The sequence below is a fragment of the Caretta caretta genome, chromosome 3 (genome assembly GCF_965140235.1).
Source record: "Caretta caretta isolate rCarCar2 chromosome 3, rCarCar1.hap1, whole genome shotgun sequence".
NCBI lineage: Eukaryota > Metazoa > Chordata > Testudines > Cheloniidae > Caretta > Caretta caretta.
This window is the reverse complement of record NC_134208.1, coordinates 6,327,395-6,344,351: the sequence shown is the minus strand read 5'-3', so window position 1 is coordinate 6,344,351 and position 16,957 is coordinate 6,327,395. Positions and strand designations below refer to the sequence as shown.

The window sequence follows — 16,957 nt, the reverse complement described above, 5'->3', positions numbered from 1 at the left end:
GATCTGCAACTTGTGCATTTCTAGTGGTAGACAAGGGCCTGCTATGGGAGGGACTGGCTAGCTCGCAGGTTGGCTTCTTGGTTCTGGGCTCAATAGGAGAGTGGTTAGAGAGTCTCAGGCTGCTGGCCCTTCATTGGCTCATCACGTGGAGAGGAAGGACAGCTTTGTGGCATGGTGCTGAGCTTCGATAGCTCTCGGTTCGATTCCCGGAGCTATCGAAGACTTACTGCACGTCCCTCCCGTCGTCTCCTTCAGCCTCAGCTCCTCATCCGTAGAAGTAGGAGAACAGTTCCTTTCTCCCACCTTGTATGGATTGAAAGCTGTAGGGGAAATGAATGGTCTCTTAATATGTTGTCTGTACCGCACCTTGCACAATGGCTCCCTGATCTCCGCTGGGGCCTCCAGGTGCAGCGGTTAGTTCTTAGCTGCGCACTGTGCTTTAAAGAGGCAGCTCGTACACGTTCGTGGCAGGAGGTCCGTGGAGAATGGGTGTGCTATCATTCCTGGCGCAGGGTAGTTCTGTATTTTCTCGTCAGTGTCGCGGGCTCTGCGCTCACCCACGGCCCCGGAAGGCGTTACGTGGGGAAAGGGCTGCCTAGGTGAGGCGAAGGTTGAAAGGACCAGTTGGTGGCCCCCAAGCTAGGAAAGCCATTGTAGTTTTGCAAATAAATGGACACTACTAAGACAGGAAACTGTGAATTAGGGTTAACGTTCAAAAGCTGCCTTTGGATCGTTGACCAACATGTTGGGATAACAACGCCCACCTTCCGCATATGGAGATGAATTCACCTCAGGTGTAGAGCCATTGACTTGAGTCCAGTTACAGCAGGGATGAACCTGGCCCATAACCTGCCTTCTGTCTCCTGATGATCGCCGAACGGATTTACAAACTACATACAGCCTCTGGGGTTTGCTTCCCCCAGCACTGACAGGCAGCCACCTCTGGGGCAGAACGCGGCAGCTAACAGGACACAGTGACGAAAGAGTGGAAGGGGAAGAATGTTACCATATCAAAGTGGGTGGGGATGAGTTAGGCAGGATTTAATTACTTGAGCTTGCATTTGGCCAAAGCACTAGGGTTAATACTCCTCTTCTTGCAGAAGGGTGTGTGGGAATCTTCAATGACCAGGAGTGGTTAAGGCTTGTGTTGTATATCTCAGCCAAGTCCCTCACTGTTATGGCAGAAGTGGGTAACTCTGCATGGCCAGGAAGCTGCTAAAATTAGTGACAGCAGAAGCATTTCTTGGCCTAGTTCTTCCTGCTGTGTGTGCTCCTGTTCCTATCAAGCCTCACAGTGGGGGCTCGAAGGAGGAGTCCAAGGAGGCCAGAAGTGCAGAGCCGGTAACAGCTTTCCAGGGGGAAGGTCACAGCAGCCAGGCTGCTGATCTGATGAAAGGGGCAGGCCAGGCAGGTGGCATTCACAGAGATAGCTGGCATCAACTGGCAAGACTCCACTGAAGTCAACAGAGTGCTACTGACTGACACCAGTGAGGATCTGGCCCCGTTGTACCTTAAGCCAAGCAAGAAAAAGAAAAAATGGAAAATGTCCTTTATTTAGCTGCAAACCGATTTCTGTTGATTTTCCAAGGTTCAAGTGATAAACTTAAAACAAAAGATGTCTGCAGTGTAACCCTGAACAGAAGAGTTTATAGCCGGTCTGTACCTAAACAAGCTAGTATGGCATGACGCCAACTGTGCAAACAACTCAACCACTAAAAACCTCGTGTACGGCTCTTTCTTTCTTTCTTTCTTTCTTTCTTTCTTTCTTTCTTTCTTTCTTTCTTTCTTTCAATACATTGTTGCACCCAAAGAACATTGTTTCACTACAAAGTCTTGCTGGCTTATATTGCAAACATTCATGTTCTGATTTCAGTTTTGGGGCAGAGGGGGTATGTCAGTTTTAACAGGAAAAACAGCAGCATTTGAAACAAATTAATTCCTTAACCTCCCGTCCCTGGGCCAGATTTTCAGGTGCTGGGCTAGATCTTCCGGGGCAACAGCAGTTGACACCAGCTCAGTATCAGGCCTGTTGTATTTAGTTAAAAGTACGGCCTGTTATCACACCGCAGCTTTGTAAACCCCCTGAAATGAAAGCTGGCTGTGCGCCCCAGGGCCAGTGTGTCTGGTGGCCGTGGGGTCGTAGCCAGTCTGAAAGCCTGTGTCACAGCACCCTCTAGTGGGAATAGTTCAAATGACACTGATGGTTTTTCTTGGTGCTTATCGCATGCCCTGGCGTGCTGGAACAGTGTGTAGACTGGGGGTGCCCAGAGCCATTGAACCAAACTGTAAACCCTGCATAAGATGGAAACCTCTTCAAGCCAGGGGTGCTGCTGCATCCCCAGCACCCCCAGTTCCAGCACCTCTGGCCCTGGCCCAGCACAAGACACAGACTACAGGCAGCTCCTGCTCCAGAGAGCATGAGAATCTAATACGGGAGATGCACTGGGAAGCCCAGCACTCCAGGATGTCCCTGCCAAGGTACAGCTTGTGCTGGGGGAAGGGGTAATGCCACGGGGGAAGGGGCGTCTGTGTTCTCACTCTCACTCCATCTCCCCTCCCCCGATTGCAGGAGGTCATCCACTCCATCCTGCTGAGCGGCAGGATCGGGCCTGACATCCGGCTGGCCGATTGCTACGGCCTGCGGCTCAAGCATGTGAAGTCCGACGAGATCCACTGGCTGCACCCGGACCTGACGGTGGGCGAGGTGCAGGACAAGTACGAGTGCCTGCATCTGGAGGCCGAGTGGAGGTACGGGGAGACCCCGCGCACCCGTCTTTAGGACCAGAGATCGCCCTGCGTAATGGGCAGGCGCGGCCGGTCGCCATGGCGGGAGGACAGTCGGGGGCTGTCGGGTCCGCACGGACCCGTCACACCTGGATCCGGGGGTCTCAGCTGAGTCTCCACTCGGGCACATTGCGGAGTGGGGCAGCAGGGGCGAGGGGCGTCGGCAGGGCAGGGCTGTGGTAGCTGTCGGGGCTCGGCGCGTTGCAGAAAGAAAGACCCTTCCTCGGAAGAGCGGACACCCCAAATAGCTGCCTTATTGTTTTCTTGAAGGTACGACCTCCAAATCCGCTACCTACCTGAGGACTACATGAAGTGCTTCCTAGAGGACAGGACCACCTTACTGTACTTCTACCAGCAGGTCAGAGTATTTGCAACACGCTCTCTGGGGCATGAGTGGGCCCGACTCCGCCGACTCCTGCAGCAATGTGCCCTCTTGCACCAGTGTTGAATTTGGCTCCCGTCCGCACGCACCCGTGATCCCCCTGGATTCACACGTCTCCCGGGAATCTCTCTCCCTTTCTTGCTCTCACCACACCGGGGCCTGATTGAAAAAGGTTCTGAGCACCTACAAATTCCAAAGAAGTCGCTGGGAACTGCGGGCACCCAGACCTGGCCAGCAGTCCCCGTGCGGGTGTGGTTGACCAGCAGCAGCGATGGTTAGAGTGGGGACGTGTCTGAAGACGTGAGCTTCAGGGGTCGGCCACTCTCTCATCTCAGTGCAGAATGAGCTCAAGGGGTGGACGCTAAAGCTAGAGAAATTCAGACTAGAACTAAAGCACCTGTTTGACCAGGGAGAGTCATTAACCACTGGACCCACTTACTAGGGACGGGGTGGCGTCTCCATCCCTGGTGGCTTTTAAGTCAAGACCAGCTGTCTCTTTCTTAAATCTCCACCATAGCTCAACCAAAAGCTATGGACGACCGGCAGGAATCGCTGAGCGAGGCTCTATGCCCTGTCTTCTGCGGGAGGCCAGACCAGTGCTCCTCAAATGTCATTGCACCGGGACCCCTTTCGGACAATGAAATTATGACTGTCACGGAGTCCCTGGGCGATGCTCTGGAACTGCTCCCCATGAAGCCAGTCAGGACTCTGGGGCAGTCGCCTTTCTGTGAGCAGCCTGTCTTCAGGACACGCAGCTCACACAGCTTCCACCTTCCTGGGTCTGACCTCGGAGCATTCAGCATCCTCTGCCCCTCCGTGCGCTTCCCACAGCGAGTCCGCTCAGGCGGGGCTCCTGGGGAAGCCAGAGGGTCCTGCACCCCAACTTCGCAGTCAGACGTGACTCTCAGCCAGCCAGTAAAACAGAAGGTTTATTAGACGACAGGAACATGGTCTAAAACAGAGCTTGCAGGTGCAGAGAACGGGACCCCTCAGCTGGGTCCATTTTGGGGGGCAGTGAGCCAGACAACCACGTCTGCACTTCACTCCATGTCCCAGCCAGCCCCAAACTGAAAACCCCCTCCAGCCCCTCCTCCTCTGGGCTTTGTTCCTTTCCCGGGCCAGGTGGTCACCTGATTCCTTTGTTCTCCAACCCTTCAGCTCTCACCTTGCAGGGGGGGAAGGGCCCAGGCCATCAGTTGCCAGGAAACAGGGTGTCGGCCATTCTCTGTGTCCAGACTCCTGCACACACCTGCCCTCTAGGGCTCTGCAATGATCATACACCCTTACTCCACCCCCTAGATACTTAAGAACTGCCTAGGGGAAACTGAGGCACCCCCACACTATTCAGAGGAAACATTAAGAACAGTCCCACTTCGTCACAATGACATGACCCCGGAGGCGGGGGGAGAGCCCAAGCCCCGATGCCCTGGGTCGGGGGAGAGGAGCCCGAGCTGGGTGTGAGGAGGGGCGGGGGGAGAGCCCAAGCCCTGATGCCCTCCGTGGGGGGAGAGAGGCCCCGAACTGGGGGCGGAGGGGCTGGAGCCCGAGCCCAGCCGCCCCAGACGGGGGGACAGGGGTTCAAAGCCCGAGCCCCCTGGGAGTGTGGCGCTCGGGCTGCAGCACCAGGTCCCAGCGAGTCTAACGCTGGCCCTGGCAACCCCATTAAAATGGGGCCCTGACCCACGGTTTGAGAACCGCTGGGCGAAATGATCGGAATGCCCCCTTCAGGCCTTAGCAGCTATGAATCCCCAGGGCAATCGTTTTGCCTGGAGACCAAACAGCTCCGGTTGCTGAAGTAAATCTCTTTGCCCTGCACGTGCCCCAGCGGCATTCACACTTGGGCCTGCAGCCCCATCGCTGCAGGAAAGGGGAGAGGCGAGGAGGGATTGTGGGGATGCCGGACACCTGACTGGCCTCCTGATCTCTCTTTCTGGCCTTGCAGCTCCGGGCCAGCTACATGCAGCAGTATGCCAGCAAGGTGAGCGAGGGCATGGCCCTGCAGCTGGGCTGCCTGGAGCTCAGGTACGTACCTCGCAGAGCAGGCGTGGAGCGCTAGGGGACCGTCCCCAGGGGGCCAGGGGAAAGAACCCTTCTTAAACATGCATCCCAGCCCCAAACTGGATCCAGAGAAGTGTGGGAGGAAGTGCTGGCTAGTGGTTAAAACAGCGGAGGGCAAGGAGCCAGGGATTGCCAGGGGGTGAATCCTGTCTCTGCCACCGGCTCACTGTTTCCAGCCATTTCCCCACTCCGTGCCTCAGTTTCCCCCTCTGCAAAATGGGATCACGCTTTGTAAACAGCTTGGAGCTCCTTGGACAATAGGGCTCATTTAGTGCATAGCGTTTTCCTATTGTGGCTCCCTTTGCCCCAAGCCAGAGGCTCACCTGGAGCAAAACAAGGGCTGCCTGGAGCAAGCCCCCAGCAAAGGGACCGGGGAGAAGTTCCAGGTTTTGTTTGGGCTGGGAGGGCAGCTTCTTTTGAGCGAGTCCCATCCCCCTTGGATGTGGTGGGCTGGGAAGCTCAAGCCAGATGCCAGTGCCATGGCACTGCACGAAGAGGGGCGGGTGTGTCAGGAGGAGGTAGAAGAGAGGAAAGATGAGGATGAAGAAACTGGCGCAGCTGAGCTATGGGCTCTGGTGCCCCACGGCTCCCAGGGGTGCTGGGGAACGGCTCTCTCATGCCCTACAGCTAGAATAATATGGTGGGAGGGGGGATGCGTTCCAGCTGAATCACTCCGGCGGGCCAGATGGACTTGAGCAGCAGGACGTTAGACGAGCCCTAACAATAACCGGAGAGATTCAACCCCAGGAGGCTCCTCTGTTCTCCATGCCCACAGTCGTCTGTAGTTGGCAGAGAGCAGTGCCAAGGCGGGTGGTGGTGGCACGGTTGGTATGCCACCCGGCAGGCTTGAATGCGGTCGCCATCAGCCCCCCCGTGAGATGCAGGCGCATGGGAAGTGCCGGCGGGGGTCGGGAGGGGCAGCCGTTGCTTGCTAGGGTGAGGAAACACTCCTGCTACAAGTCAGTGGGGGCTTTCTTGATTTACACCAGCTGAGGATTTGGCCCGGGCTTTTGCTAGGATAGGGCTGGGCGGATTCTATACTCCTCGTGCCTCGTCAGCCCGCCAGGCGAAGCCCAGGCCTCTGGAAATCCATCAGAGTTCTGCAGTGAGTTTGTTGCTGATAAGAGGCAGGAGGAACCCAGCTGGACTCGAACTGCCATGGCTGGTGGTTAGCAAAAGCCTGGAGCTGAGCACGTTTGAGCTGACAGTCACAGATGGGGGAAGAACCCCAGAGCCACCTGCTTTTCTGCCTGTCACTCTCCATAGGCCAGCTGGGCTCAATCCAGAACCAGACACCCCAAAAGCTTGCGATTGTTTGGGTCCTGCCCGTTATGCAGACAGGGAGCCACGTTGTGCCCAGTTTCAGTGGGAACGTCGCATGTCTAATTCACAGCAGAATTTAGCCCAGGGGCTATTTGCAAATTTAGATCCAGACCTGGAGTATAAAGCTCTCCAAATCTGTGTAACACCTTGGTTACCACATGTAAGCAGCAGATACAGAACCCTGACTTTCTGCTCTAAGTTACAGGCCTCTGCCACATGAGCTAATGGAGTAACTCCATTGACTAGTAGCAGTGGTAGGCTGGTATCCTCTCTGAGAATGAGCCACTAAAGGGGGCCGTGACACATTTAACTAACTTATTACCTTTGCATCTGCAATTCTTATCTGGGCCCACCTGTTTGAAGGTCCCTTTCCTGACTCTGATCACAGTGTGAGGTTAACGGGGTGTCTGCTGCCCTCCTATCATTTTGTACCGCTCATTTTGCATATTGAATGTACGAATGAGCCACCAGGGGCTGATGGCTAATCTGCTGCCCTGGCATTTGCAGCCTGCTTGCATGCCCACCCCCCACCCCCCCCATATAGGATGCGCACGCGTGAGGTCGGTATGTTGACACCTGACCTTCACTCTTCTTGCAGGAGGTTCTATAAGGACATGCCGCACAATGCCCTGGATAAGAAATCCAACTTTGAGTTCCTGGAGTAAGTAGCCAGGTTCTATTTCTTCTCGACTCTCCCCCCCCTTCCCCCCACTCCTCGGAGTTCCCCAGTCCTCACAAATAACAGGGTGTCCAATCCCACGTGATCTCTTAATTAAGGCAAGGAAATCTCCTCCTATACTTATGGCCCAGGGGATTAGGCAGCTCCCTAGATCCCAGCACAGAGGGAGACTCACCATTTAAGTACCTAACCACAAGGACACTTGTGGCTGATTGTGTCCACACACAGCCTCCTCCCCCAGAGTCCGAACCCTGCAGAATCTACTGGGCTCAGTGTAAAGCCTGGAATGGAAGTGCTATGGTTTGGGCTCTTTGATGGTTATTACAAGATCCTGGCCAAGAGCCTGGAGTGGGCTGCCCTAGAGACGTTGCAGAAACGTGGGTGGGTGGGTGGGTGGGTGCCCCTCAAAGCGTCATGGCCCTACTGCAGGGAGTAAAACCCAGAGTGGGGGAAGCTGGGATCCTCATAAGTGCAGGAAGCCTGAAATGCCATGAGATGAACCCCCTCATATCATCCCCTACCGCGTCAGGTGCGTGAGGCAACATTACTGATCACAACAATAGATCGCGATCAAAGTGGGGCAGTACCAGAGTCCCTGTCCCGAGGGCAGGGGTCACTGAGAGGTGGTCTCTCTGTGGCCCTGGGGATTTCTGCTGAGGCTGCCCGCTGCAGTGCAGACGGTCCTCAACCGGGAACCAGGCTGGGAGCACTGCTTTAGGGGCCACCAGTCACCCATCAGGTGGCACTGAGCTCCAGTCATCGCTGATCAGAGACCCATCCAAGCCAATGACCCGGGGGACTCAGGGTGCCTGTCACACGTCCCCTGGCACCCCTCCATGCGCCAGGCAGGATATTTTAAAGCTGGCCTAAACGCCACTGAAATGCGGATGAAAGGAGTAGGTTTTGCAGAGTCCCTGTGGGATCGTTAACCTGTGTGTGCGTCTCTTGCTCTCTCTGCCTTTCAGAAAGGAAGTAGGGCTGGACCTGTTCTTCCCCAAGCAGATGCAGGAGAATTTGAAGGTGAGGTGCTGCAGAGCCCGGCCTAGGGGTGTTATGGACAAAGGACACTTGTGGCCAGCGCAGGAAGCCAGGACTCCCTCAGAGAACAGCTCAGTGCAGCTGGGTTAAGCCGTTAGGGTGAAATCCAGGCCTGGTGCAGAGCAAGGAGACAGGTGCCACTCTAGGCCTGGGGCCTAAGCCAACCCTAGGAGTGTAAGTGGGACTTGAGTGGCACCTAGGATGTCGGTTGAAGAATTCACCCTTTGCCAAGAAACGACAAAGCTGGGGAGCTGACCTGGGGAAGGGGCAGGCCGGGCGCGGAACAGCAGGGAACTCACCCAAACCTAGGAGTTCCTTGCAGAGCTCTCCAGCGCCCCGCACTGGGTTGTCAGGTCTCTCGGTCAAGGAGCGGAGTTGGGAAAGCCGCTCACAGGAATTAGCAGGGGTTCCCGGAAGCCGGGATTGAGGGCTGTTGGCAGAGCTGTGTATGGGGAGCCCAGGGCTAGAACAGTGGGGGGCGGGGAGGGGGTGGAGGTCAGGGATGAGGGGCGCTGGCAGAGCTGTGTGTGTGGGGAGCCCAGGACTGGAATAGCTGGGGATGCAGAGCGGCTGGGGGTCCAGGCTGAGGGCGTCAGCGGAGCCGGGGAAGCTAGGAGTGGAAGCACAGCAGGGCTGCGGGTCAGCAGTGAGGGGACGGCTCACGACTGGAACAGCGGGCGGGAGAGGGGGGTCAGGACTCAAGTGCATTGGCGGAGATACTGTGCATGTGGAGAGGGAAGCATCTGGGTACGCAGACGCCTCCCAGACCGGGCTGCTTCCGGCTGTCGGGTCTTTATGCCCAGCCAGTGGGGCCCGTCGCTGACTCCCCGGCTCGGGCGCTGTTCTCTCCTCAGCCCAAGCAGTTCCGGAAGATGATCCAGCAGACGTTCCAGCAGTACGCCCTGCTGCGGGAGGAGGAGTGCATCATCAAGTTCCTCCACACCCTTGCCTCTTTCGCCAACATTGACCAGGAGAGCTACCGCTGCGAGCTGATCGTGAGTACCTGCCTGGGGAGGACGGGGCGCTGTGGCCGGGGCTGGGATCTGTACGGTTCCGTCACACGCCTCCAGCCAGCACCTGCCTAGAGCCTGATCATCCAGCCTTGGCTGGCTAATAAGCATCGCTCCATGGCCAGCGTCGGGAGGAGGGCTGGGGATCAGTGCTCGGATAGAGGGGGAAATACGGCATTCCCAAATCTCCTGTTGGCCTGGGGTTGAGGGCCAGTATACGGTAGGATACACAGTATGCCCAGCCCCAGGGCTCTGAGTGTGAAATTTGCTGCCCGCCAAGGGGCTGGTGCAAAGTTCTAGGCACCGGCCTCTCTTCCCAGGATGCATTTCACCTTACCAAGGGCCTGATTCTGCTCCCTCTGACACCATTTCAGTGCAGTTGCTTCTAATTTACACCAGCTGGAGAGCAGAATCAGGCCCCCAGTCAGGGCAAACCCAGCAGAGGAGGCCTGAGTGGGGGTGGGGAGTTGGGCATCCTTAGCGGGCATTGCTGTCCTGTGGCCCAGGCGTTGTGTGGCAGGCTTCTTCCAGTTGTCTTGCTGTGCGTGAAAGGGAGCCAGCCGGGGCAGGGCTGAGGAGCAGAGCTGCGTTGCCGCGTTCCAGCTGCGAATGCCTGGTCGGATCCCTGGGCGGGCCGTGACTGAGCCCTGGGGGGTACCTGCTGGGAATTGCCAAAGGAGAGGAACAGTTCCCCGAGGGAAACCCCGGAACACAGAACAGGACCCTGTGGGGGATTCCTGATCTCTTGGAAATACCCTGCAACTGTGCCCTAATGGTGGGGCTTCTACATTCACTGTACTGCCCGCGGCGGGGGGAGAACTGGGCAGCTCAGTATGAAACCTTCTGCTCCATGTGCTGCGATGAAAATGTCAGGGTGCATACAGACGAGGGCAGAGACTAGCGTCGGCCCTGGGCTGGAGCGGTTAGCCGGAGTTGCCCAGCCTTGCAGGATTGTTTCCGTCAGGATGAGAAATCAGGGCCATGAGACCAGGCGGTTCTTGGGCACCGTCCCGTTTATTGCACCCTCAGCAAGTTTGCAGATGACACTAAACTGGGAGGAGTGGTAGATACACTGGAGGGCAGGGATAGGATACAGAGGGACCTAGACAAATTGGAGGATTGGGCCAAAAGAAATCTGAGAGGTTCAACAAGGACAAGCGCAGAGTCCTGCACTTAGGACGGAAGAACCCAATGCACAGCTACAGACTAGGGACCGAATGGCTAGGCAGCAGTTCTGCTGAAAAGGACCTAGGGGTGACAGTGGACGAGAAGCTGGATATGAGTCAGCAGTGTGCCCTTGTTGCCAAGAAGGCCAATGGCATTTTGGGATGTATAAGTAGGGGCATTGCCCGCAGATCGAGGGACGTGATCGTTCCCCTCTATTCGACATTGGTGAGGCCTCATCTGGAGTACTGTGTCCAGTTTTGGGCCCCACACTACAAGAAGGATGTGGATAAATTGGAAAGAGTCCAGCAGAGGGCAACAAAAATGATCAGGGCCTGGAACACATGGGTTATGAGGAGAGGCTGAGGGAACTGGGATTGTTTAGTCTGCAGAAGAGAAGAATGAGGGGGGATTTGATAGCTGCTTTCAGCTACCTGAAAGGGGGTTCCAAAGAGGATGGCTCTAGACTGTTCTCAATGGTAGCAGATGACAGAACGAGGAGTAATGGTCTCAAGTTGCAGTGAGGGAGGTTTAGATTGGATATTAGGAAAAACTTTTTCACTAGGAGGGTGGTGAAACACTGGAATGCGTTACCTAGGGAGGTGGTGGAATCTCCTTCCTTACAAGCTTTTAAGGTCAGGCCTGACAAAGCCCTGGCTGGGATGATTTAACTGGGGATTGGTCCTGCTTTGAGCAGGGGACTGGACTAGATGACCTCCTGAGGTCCCTTCCAACCCTGATATTCTATGATTCACAAAGAATGGCCACGGAGGCCTGTTCCCTGAACGTGGGCCAGAACAAACAGTGGGAAGCTTCCTGGCTCAGAAGTCCCCATGCTCGCCCCTCCAGCAAGCACTGCGCCCAAGGAGCTCTGCCCCTCTGCTTCCCAGGGTCACGCTCGCAGCGCCTCCTGCTGACTTACTTCTGCCTCCGGTGCACAGAGGCTGCAAACCCGACATCCTAACCCCGCCCCGTGTTCACAGCCTGGGAAAGCCCTCGTTCCTCGCGGTCTGGCGCCCCGGGCAGTAGCTGCAAGGACCCAGCTGTTGGGAGCACATACAGGGGTTGGATTGCTCTTCCTGATAGAGAGTGGTGGGCACATGCTGGCTTTAAGGAGGTCTGTGATCGTCTTTAGGTCCAAGACTGCCCCCTGCTGGCAGCCATGACCACCTTCCGGCATAACAGCAACACTGAAGATATTAAGTATCAGAGGATATAAGACATTATAGGGGCCATTGTATACATCAGTGGCGTAGCCTCCTAGGAATACTGGGCCGGATCCTCCGCGTAGCTGCGCCAACTACACCGATTGACACCAGCTGGTCCAATGAGAGTGGAAGGCAGCCAATTTCAAGCTGATACAACAAAATACTTTTTTATACAATCAGCCTGTGGAACTCACTGCCACTAGCTATCCGTGAGGGCAAAGTACCAGCAGGGTTCCAAAAAGGACTAGGCATTGGTAGATTCATAGATTATAAGGCCGGAAGGGACCGTTGTGGTTATCTAGTCTGACTTCCCGTATAACACAGGCACCGATAGGGATAAAAACATCCTGAATTACAAGTCCATTAGATAGGACATAAAATGTATTAGCATTATAAACCCTTTCCCATCAGGGACTAAGCCAACCACAGATGGGGGTTAGGTCAGACTTTCCCCTCGGGTGTCTTGCACCTTCCTCTGGAGCAGCCGGGGCTGGCCAGTGTCATAGACAGGATGCTGCGCTTGGTGGACCTCGGGTCTGATTGAGACAGGCCATTCTGATGTTCCCATCTCAGAAAGTAACCCCCAGATTAACTCCTGGAAATCTCTGCGCCCCATACCGCAACCCCAAGTGGCTTTCCCACTGGGGACCCCTGCCCTGGTCATACACTATAATATGGCTTTGGTTTCAACTGCTTCCGGCTTTCTACTCTCTGGCTCCAGCCGATCATAAAAGTGGCCCCTGACTCTGTCTCTCAGGCAGCGTCTGTGTCTGAGTTTGTACTAGCAAATATCCTGTTCCTCACAGAATTTCTCAAGCAGCTGAAGGTAGTTCAAGCCACTAGCTGCCAACAACACCCCGCAGCCGGTCTCGGTGGCTTTCACGTCGCTTCGGGGTGGGGCTGGCTGGGGCAGATCCGATGTGGATCGGCAGCCGCCGGTGCTCATGGCGAGTGCTGCGGGAAGCTTGGTTGTTTCAGCTCTCCGGGAGTTGTGCAAGGTCCGTGGTTGCACCACTCAGCTTTGTGCCCCCAAGTTTCATAGCGTTTCCACCCGGCATTTGGACACAGGCCCATCCCCAAACCTGATCCAGGCTCCCCAGCTCAGCTTGACTTTCCCACTAGATACCAGGGGGCTTCCCCGTAGCTCCACTCCCGGCTGCTGCAGTACGTACCAGTTTAACAGCAGGGAGGGCGCGAGCGGTTTGAAGTCTTCAGTGCCCCGCAGCTGCCCAGGAGGCACTGGAATCCCCCAGCAGTGTTATCATTAGCGAGATCTAGCAGGGACTTATGGTGGGGCCTGGGTTCGAGTCCTGCGGTTTTGATTGAGTTTCTGGGGTTGGTGCACGTCACCGAACGGCCAGCAGTTGCAGCCCACGAGAGGCCCAGCTGGGGGATGTTGGCAGGGGACGGCTCCCAGCTCCCCATCCAGTGGGATGCCGCAGGCGGGGACTGAGGTGGGCTGGCAGAGCCACGGGTGTGGAAAGTCAGCGAAGCCGCCGTCTGCACTGCACCCGGCGCTAGACAGGACGGTCGGCTTCTCAGTTCCACTCAGCCGAGATGAGTTTGCCCCCAGGGAATTACGGGGTGAGTCTCAGCCCAGTTCTCGGACAAGCATCCACCTCACACTCCCCCTTCCCTTGCTGGCGCTCTGATTGGCCTCAGCGGAGAAGCCGAGGACTGTATGGACTGTGGAGACAGAACTGACGGTGCTCTCTGCAGGCAGGGCTCCGGCTTGCTGGGCAGGACTGTGTGGGGACGCTCATCATGCTGCTGCTCAGGCCCCCCTTTTGGGGTCCATTCTCCAGCCCCCTTGACCAGTGCTGGGTGCTTCAGCAAACCCCTGGCCGAGAAGCTCTTGAAAAGGGGGACGGGGCTGTTTCGGAGGCAGAGCAGAGACCGCGCCCGTGTCCTTGTCTTTCCCTTCCAGCAAGGGTGGAACATCACGGTGGATCTGGTGATCGGGCCCAAGGGCATCCGGCAGATGACAAGCAAGGAAGCAAAGGTATGGGGAGGGGGGCAGGGCTAAATCCCCAAAAGATGAGAGGGCTTAGTCCCCCCTCACCCCCGCACCTGCCGGGGCTGGGACCCAGAGCACGTTCCTCTTCTGGCAATTAAAGGAGGTGGAGCTGCTTATGGAATGAGGGAGCTGCAACGGGCATCCCAAAATAGAGCGTGTGTATGTGTGTGTGTGTGTGTGTGACATCTTTTCTTAGCTGTCTCCCAGCCCCCACAGGTGTTGTGATCACGCTGAGGTTTTGGTGCATTGCAGCCCACCTGCCTGGCGGAGTTCAAGCAGATCAAATCCATCAGGTGTTGCAGCGTGGAGGAGGGCAGAGCCGTGCTGCAGCTCACACTCACCGGGACCCCCCAGGTAAAGGGGAGGGAGATGGGCAGCGCTTCGATGTCTCTTACCGTCCTAGAGCCACGTAGAGTCCAAGGCCAGAAGGGACCACTCTGATCATCTGCTCTGCCATAGCACACCGGCCACAGAACTCCTCTGAGCTAATGCAGATCTCTTAGAAAAAAACATCCAGGCTGGATTTAAAAATGCCCAGTGCTGGAGAATCCACCACGACTGTTGGTAAAATATTCCAGGGGTTAATTACCCTCACCGTTCAAAAATGACCCCTTGTTTCCAGGCTGAATTCGTCTAGCTTCAACTCCCAGCCATTGAATGTTGTCTGCTAGACTGAAGAGCCCATGACTATCAAATAGTTGTTCCCCCAGTGCCAAGGTTGGAAAAGAGAAATGAGGGGAGAAAAAGGGGAGACAGAGAACTATTTTTTGGGAGACGACTGTTCTAAAAACAGCTGCAAAAACTAAAAGCGCATCACATGGTTTTAGTAGTAACATAAAAAAGGTCACAGTGTCACACTGATCAAATGACACAAAGCTGGTGGGGGGGGTTGTCAACACTTGGGAGGATGGAACTAAAAATCAGAGGGTTCTTGATAAATTGGAGAACTGGGCCGTGAACAACAACGTGAAATTCAGCAAAGACAAATGGCTGGTGCTACACGTTGGGAAGAAAAACCAACTGCACAAATACAGGATGGGAGTTAACTGGCTCATCAGCAGCACTGCTGAGAAGGAGCTGGGAGTTGTGGTGGGTCACAGCCTCAGTACGGGTCAGCAATGCGATGCTGTTGCAAAAAAAACAAAAGCAATTTTAGCAATGAACAGAGGCACCGCAGGCAAGTCACGGGCGGTGCAAGTACCACTCTGCTCGGCGCTGGGCAGGCCTCAGCTGGAGGACTGCGTCCAGTTTGGGTCACCACTGTGTAGAAAGGGTGTAGAGACACTGGAAAGGATCGAGAGACGAGCGACAAAGATGATCAGAGGGATGGAATGAAAGCCATGCGAGCAAAGGCTGAAGGATCTGGACATGTTTAGTTTGGAAAAGAGGAGATGAAGGGGAGACAAGAGAGTGGTCTTCAAATCCTTGAAAGGCTGCCCTAAAAAAGATGGAGAAAAGCTGTTCTCTCTTGCCACAGAGGCCAGGGCGAGAGGCAGGGGGTCAAACTCCAGCAGAGCAGATTTAGATTAAATCTCAGGAAAAACTTCCTCATTGTAAGAACAGCAGGACAATGGAGCAGATGCCTGGGGAGGTCGTGGAAGCTCCTTCACGGGAGGTTTTCAGAAGGAGGCTGGAGCCATCTGCCTTGGATGGTTTCGACCCAACAAATCCTGCATCTTGGCAGAGGGTTACACTGGATGGCCCTGTGGTCCCTTCTAGCCCTATGGTTCGATGATTCTATAACAGTCACATGTTGCTACCAGAAAGACAAGGGTGGGGTGGGGTGAGGTGGGGTGGCAGTATCTTTATTTCACCAACTTCTGTTTGTTTAATATCCTGGGTCGGATAGGGCTACCAGGACACTGCACCAGCTGTTCTTAGCGCAGGGTATGAGTGCAGGCCAATAGCTGTAGATGGCACCAGACCAATATGTTAGGGGCCCAATTTGTCCCCATTGGAATCAGTGGGCTTGCCCGGGTGTACTTTAAAGATGTTAATGCATCAGGCCAGATACAGAGGTGCATCTCGGAGGGCGTAACAGGGTGTAATCTTGCACCTCCTGCTGCCCCTTCAGTGGGAACATGACCCCAGCTCCAGCCTGTAATGGGGACGGTTAGACGCACCCCCTGGCACCGGTGTGTCACGTACACCCCCTTACCCGTTGCTTGTGACCTTGGCCTTCTGGCGCGAATGGAGCCTGAGTGGGTGTAACTCACACGCCGGGGGGCTCAGTGGAAGCTCGGCTCATGGGTGCAGTTTCACTTGTGCAAATCTCCTGCCCGTGGCTGGGGACCCAGGTTCATCTCTGAGTCTGGCCCCGAGTGGTTTGGGTTTGCTGGACCCCAGTGTCCCAGAAGGGAGAGGGATGGGCTCAGTATGGCAGCGCATCTCAACACTAGCCCCTGCGGCCTCCAGGTGTCCAGCCGTTGTCCGTCCAGCTGGGAGCGTGGAAATCTGGATGCAAATGTTCACCTGGGTTTCTCCCCTCCACCCCACCTTTCATGTTTCACAGTCCCTGGCTATTAAAACCTCCTCCCTGGCCGAGGCGGAGAACATGGCTGATCTGATAGATGGTTACTGCCGGCTGCAGGGTGGCCTGGAAATCTCCCTCATCGTCCGTCCCAAGAAAGGTGAGCGACTCTCTCCAAGCACAGGCGCTTGGGAGACCAGAGCGGGAGCAGATGCAACGGGATTGCGATGCCCATGAACGTCAAGGGGTGATGTCCCAAACTGGAGCCAGGCTTAGTGCAGGGAGTTCTCTTAACCCCCTGTTCCCAGCACCCCCATCAGCCCTGATTTACAGTCCCCCGACTATTCCAGTTCGGCGTCCCTGCATAGAGCCCCTTCTTTTCCTGTCCTGGACCATCGCCATGATCCTGCTAAATTACAGGAGAGGGGCAAGTGTCCCTTCAGTCTCAGCTGAGAGCCACCAAACTCGCTGCGCTTGTGATCCACGCTGGCGTTGAACCCCAGATGGCGTCCCGAGGTGAAAGGCAGTGGCAGTGTGGGGCTGTCTCGGCTTGATGTTCGTATGCAGGTTGCTGAGCAGCTGGGTGTGTGGGGAAGGGCCCCCCGACTGCACGCTGCCTTCCATCCCATATCTTCCTCGGAGGCTCAGCAGAATGGCCGGGGAAGGGAGAGCGGAGGCTAAGATGTCCCCAGAGTCTGGCAGCCAAACGGGGGGTGGGTGGGCGACAGGAGATGCAAAGTCAAGACCCTTTTCCCCCTTTCCCCACAGAGAATGAGAAGCGGGTGAGCCTGCCACAGATCCCCACACAGTAAGTAGAACATAAC

The 16,957-nt window shown here is 55.8% G+C and overlaps 1 protein-coding gene across 6 annotated transcripts in view; it reads left to right on the top strand.

Moving 5' to 3' along the window:
• Positions 1–16,957, top strand: part of PTK2B (protein tyrosine kinase 2 beta) — a 113,765-nt gene that overhangs the window by 74,062 nt on the left and 22,746 nt on the right. For all 6 annotated transcript variants that reach the window (XM_048845875.2, XM_048845874.2, XM_048845871.2 and 3 more), the window contains exons 3-12: positions 2,570–2,748; positions 3,055–3,142; positions 5,109–5,188; positions 7,146–7,208; positions 8,192–8,246; positions 9,119–9,259; positions 13,574–13,648; positions 13,916–14,017; positions 16,176–16,293; positions 16,902–16,941. In XM_048845875.2, the coding sequence (XP_048701832.1) occupies positions 2,570–2,748; positions 3,055–3,142; positions 5,109–5,188; positions 7,146–7,208; positions 8,192–8,246; positions 9,119–9,259; positions 13,574–13,648; positions 13,916–14,017; positions 16,176–16,293; positions 16,902–16,941 (941 nt within the window). The remainder of the gene's footprint in view (positions 1–2,569; positions 2,749–3,054; positions 3,143–5,108; positions 5,189–7,145; positions 7,209–8,191; positions 8,247–9,118; positions 9,260–13,573; positions 13,649–13,915; positions 14,018–16,175; positions 16,294–16,901; positions 16,942–16,957) is intronic.